Raw genomic sequence first — 3046 nt, 5'->3', positions numbered from 1 at the left:
CAGCAGTTTTGTAGACTGATTTTGTTTCTGCGTTAGGCTTTCCATAGTGGTAAGTGTTTCAATGTAGCCTACATATTGAGATTTTGTATGTGTTTGTATCTCTATTTGTTTCTTTCTTTGTATCTCTATTTATTTATATATTATTTCTTACAAGTGTGTGTCAGATTTGCGTAAGGACACGAGTCAGTTAGAGTTCACTAGCTCTATCTACTCCGGTGTCTCAAGAGTTAACAGAGAAATCGAAACAGAGGACGTGTTTTATGTACGTGTGTGTGTGTGTGTGTGTGTGTGTGTGTGCAGAGGGTAGCACTGAGCATGCTCCGTCTGTAGGCTGGTGGCTGTGTGTGTTAACTTCCTGTGTTATCTGTCTTTCTCACAGACGGCTGGGAGAGAGCAACTCAGAGGAACTACTTCAGCACGTACTCAAGAACCGCAGGGACAGGAACCGAGCACTTTGGGATTCTTCTGAATGAAACACTTGCCTTAGACACTTCCCGTTAAGCCTCTTCTCTCTTTTATACCTGCCTTTATAAAAAAGAGTCTGAACACAGCAATGGCTCCGTGTAGAGGTATCAGAATACTGTTTTGTATTTGCCGTAGCTAGATGTGAAAATTAAGGAGGGCACAAAAGAGATAGAAACGTTGTTCTCTTTCGTTTTTTAACTGAGAGTCTGACCACATTCCTGGCTAGGCTTTTCCCCCTGGTCAGAAGTTATTTGTTGTGACTGTTTAAATACACTGCGTAGACATCTTCCTTTTTTGGTCGCACAGTGTGAATCAGACAGTATTAGTACGTGAAGGACGTTTCGTAGGGAGAGAATTACTGTGTGTGTTGGAGGCCAGGCCCAGAGCAACATCCATTTGTCCTCATCAAAGCAGGGACATTCACCCACATACCTCTGTGGGATAGTGGGGACAGACAGTCTCTGTGGGAACATGGGCTCAGAGAAAGATGCCGAATCTCCGCACTCCTCTGTAAGCGGACTCGCCAACCCCAAATGCCGAACGCCGGGAAAGAAGCCGCGGCGCATCTCCTTCCACAGCTTGTTTCAGAGCAAGCGAGGAGGTCGCAGCAGCACCCGCGGGGGCAAAGGAGCCCCCACCATGCCCCCCACCATGCCCCCCACCATGCCCCCCACCATGCCCCCCACCATGCCCCCCACCATGCCCCCCACCATGCCCCCCACCCTGCCCCCCATCCACCAGCAGCAGCAGCAGCCACACCAGCCTCCCACCCCTGCCGCTCCCGCTCCCTCTCCTGCTCTGCCATTGGACGCCCCACTGCCCCCACCCAGCGGCGAGATGTCTGAGCCCCTGTCATCCAGTCACGGGTCACTGGGGGGGTCACAGGAAGGCTTAGGCTCGGGTTCCGGAACAGGCTCTGGCTCTGGCTCTGGCTCTGTCTCGGACGGTGAGCTGCTGGAGTGCCCGCTGTGCCTGACGCGTCAGCCGGCCGAGCAGCTGCCGGAGCTGCAGGGCTGCCGCCACCGCTCCTGCCTGGGCTGCCTGCGCCAGTACCTGCGCATCGAGATCAGCGAGAGCCGCGTGCACCTGGCCTGCCCCGAGTGCGCCGAGCGCCTGCTGCCGCCGCAGGTGGCCACCATCTTGGACGACCCACCGCTGCTGGAGAAGTACGAGGAGTTCCTGCTGCGCCGCTGCCTCGCCTCCGACCCAGACTGCCGCTGGTGCCCCGCCCCGGACTGTGGGTAAGACATCAAGTCAAGTCAAGTCTTTTATTGTCAGATGCACAGAACAACACAGTCGGTCTGGGCACTGAGATTCTTAGGACAGGACACCGTACCACACTACCATAACATAACAAGACATAACATAATATAAGTACTCAACATGATATAACATAACATAACTTAACATTAAGTACTTAACATGAGATATACCTATGCTAAGGACTCTGGGAGGTTTGCATGATGGTGGGGTAGTGACCTATTAAAAGGGAGGTTTTTTTAAGAATTGGCATGTTTTAGCTTCACTGATTTGGAGCCATGCAAGGAAGGACAGATTTAGACATGACTATTCTGTCCTGAAGGCAGTGCTTTGTGTGGGTATGTTTACATCCTGTTTATGGATGTTTACATTCTGTTTATAGATGTTTACATTCTGTTTATAGGTGTATATATTAATGTATTCATTTCAGTGTTGTGTAGGGGCATGTTAGCATGCAGCTAGGGATAGCAGACTGTGCAGTAATGTCACATCAGTGGGGACAGTGGAGATGACCTACATACTGAGACCTGCTGTCAGTGTGTCTGTGAATGTGATTGTGTGTGTCTGTGTGTGTGTGTGTGTGTGTGTGTGTGTGTCGCTGTGTCCGTGAATGTGTGTGTGTCTGTGAATGTGTGTGTGTCACTTCCATTGCCCTTCACACACGTTCTCACACACAGAGACACACTGCTGTGAAGCCATTTGGCCCAGTGAATTGGGGATTTTTTTGCTAGTGTTAGTGTGGTAGTAAGTGTGGGAGGTGTTCTCTGTAGGTACAACAGTGGAAAGAAACTGTTTTTGATAATTGGTAATGTTAAGGGGAAAACATGCTCTCCCTGGGCATAAAATTACATATATATTTTGCATTCAAACAACTACACTGTAGAGAGACAGAGATATAGACAGAGAGAGTATGGAAGTGTGTCCGTGTGTATGTGTATGTGCATTTAGATTTTTTTAAACAACTACAGTGTAGATAGACAGAGAGAGTATGGAAGTGTGTCTGTGTGTATGTGTGTGTGTATTTAGATTTTTAAAATAGCTGTTGTTATCCAGTTTCGTTGGACTCCTACTTCCTTGAGTGAGAAGTCTAATACGTTTTCCTGGGATCAATAATTGTAGGTCCCTTAAGTTAATTCTTCGAGTGAAGGTAAATTCATTATTTATGTGATGTAATTATCTTTGTTATATTATTTGTTAATCTTGTAGCTTTAATGAATCAGTAATTGCTCACTGGAGAGTGAGTCACAGAAGACATCACATAACATGCCTGTTGTAGATCAGTTCAAGTAGCATCAAGGCACTGCCCTTATTATTAGATATT

The 3046-nt window shown here is 47.9% G+C and overlaps 1 protein-coding gene across 1 annotated transcript in view; it reads left to right on the top strand.

Annotated features, from left to right (window-relative positions):
• Positions 1-936: 936 nt before the first annotated feature.
• rnf19b (ring finger protein 19B) overlaps positions 937-3046 on the top strand; it is a gene marked incomplete at its 5' end in the record, with an annotated part of 12482 nt that continues 10372 nt past the window's right edge. The window contains one exon of the mRNA XM_080859168.1: positions 937-1706. Coding sequence (XP_080715294.1) covers positions 937-1706 — 770 coding nt within the window. The remainder of the gene's footprint in view (positions 1707-3046) is intronic.

Source organism: Sprattus sprattus (assembly GCF_963457725.1).
Source record: "Sprattus sprattus genome assembly, chromosome: 20".
NCBI lineage: Eukaryota > Metazoa > Chordata > Actinopteri > Clupeiformes > Clupeidae > Sprattus > Sprattus sprattus.
Note: the sequence above shows the minus strand (reverse complement) of the source record. Positions and strands in the feature narration are given on the sequence as shown.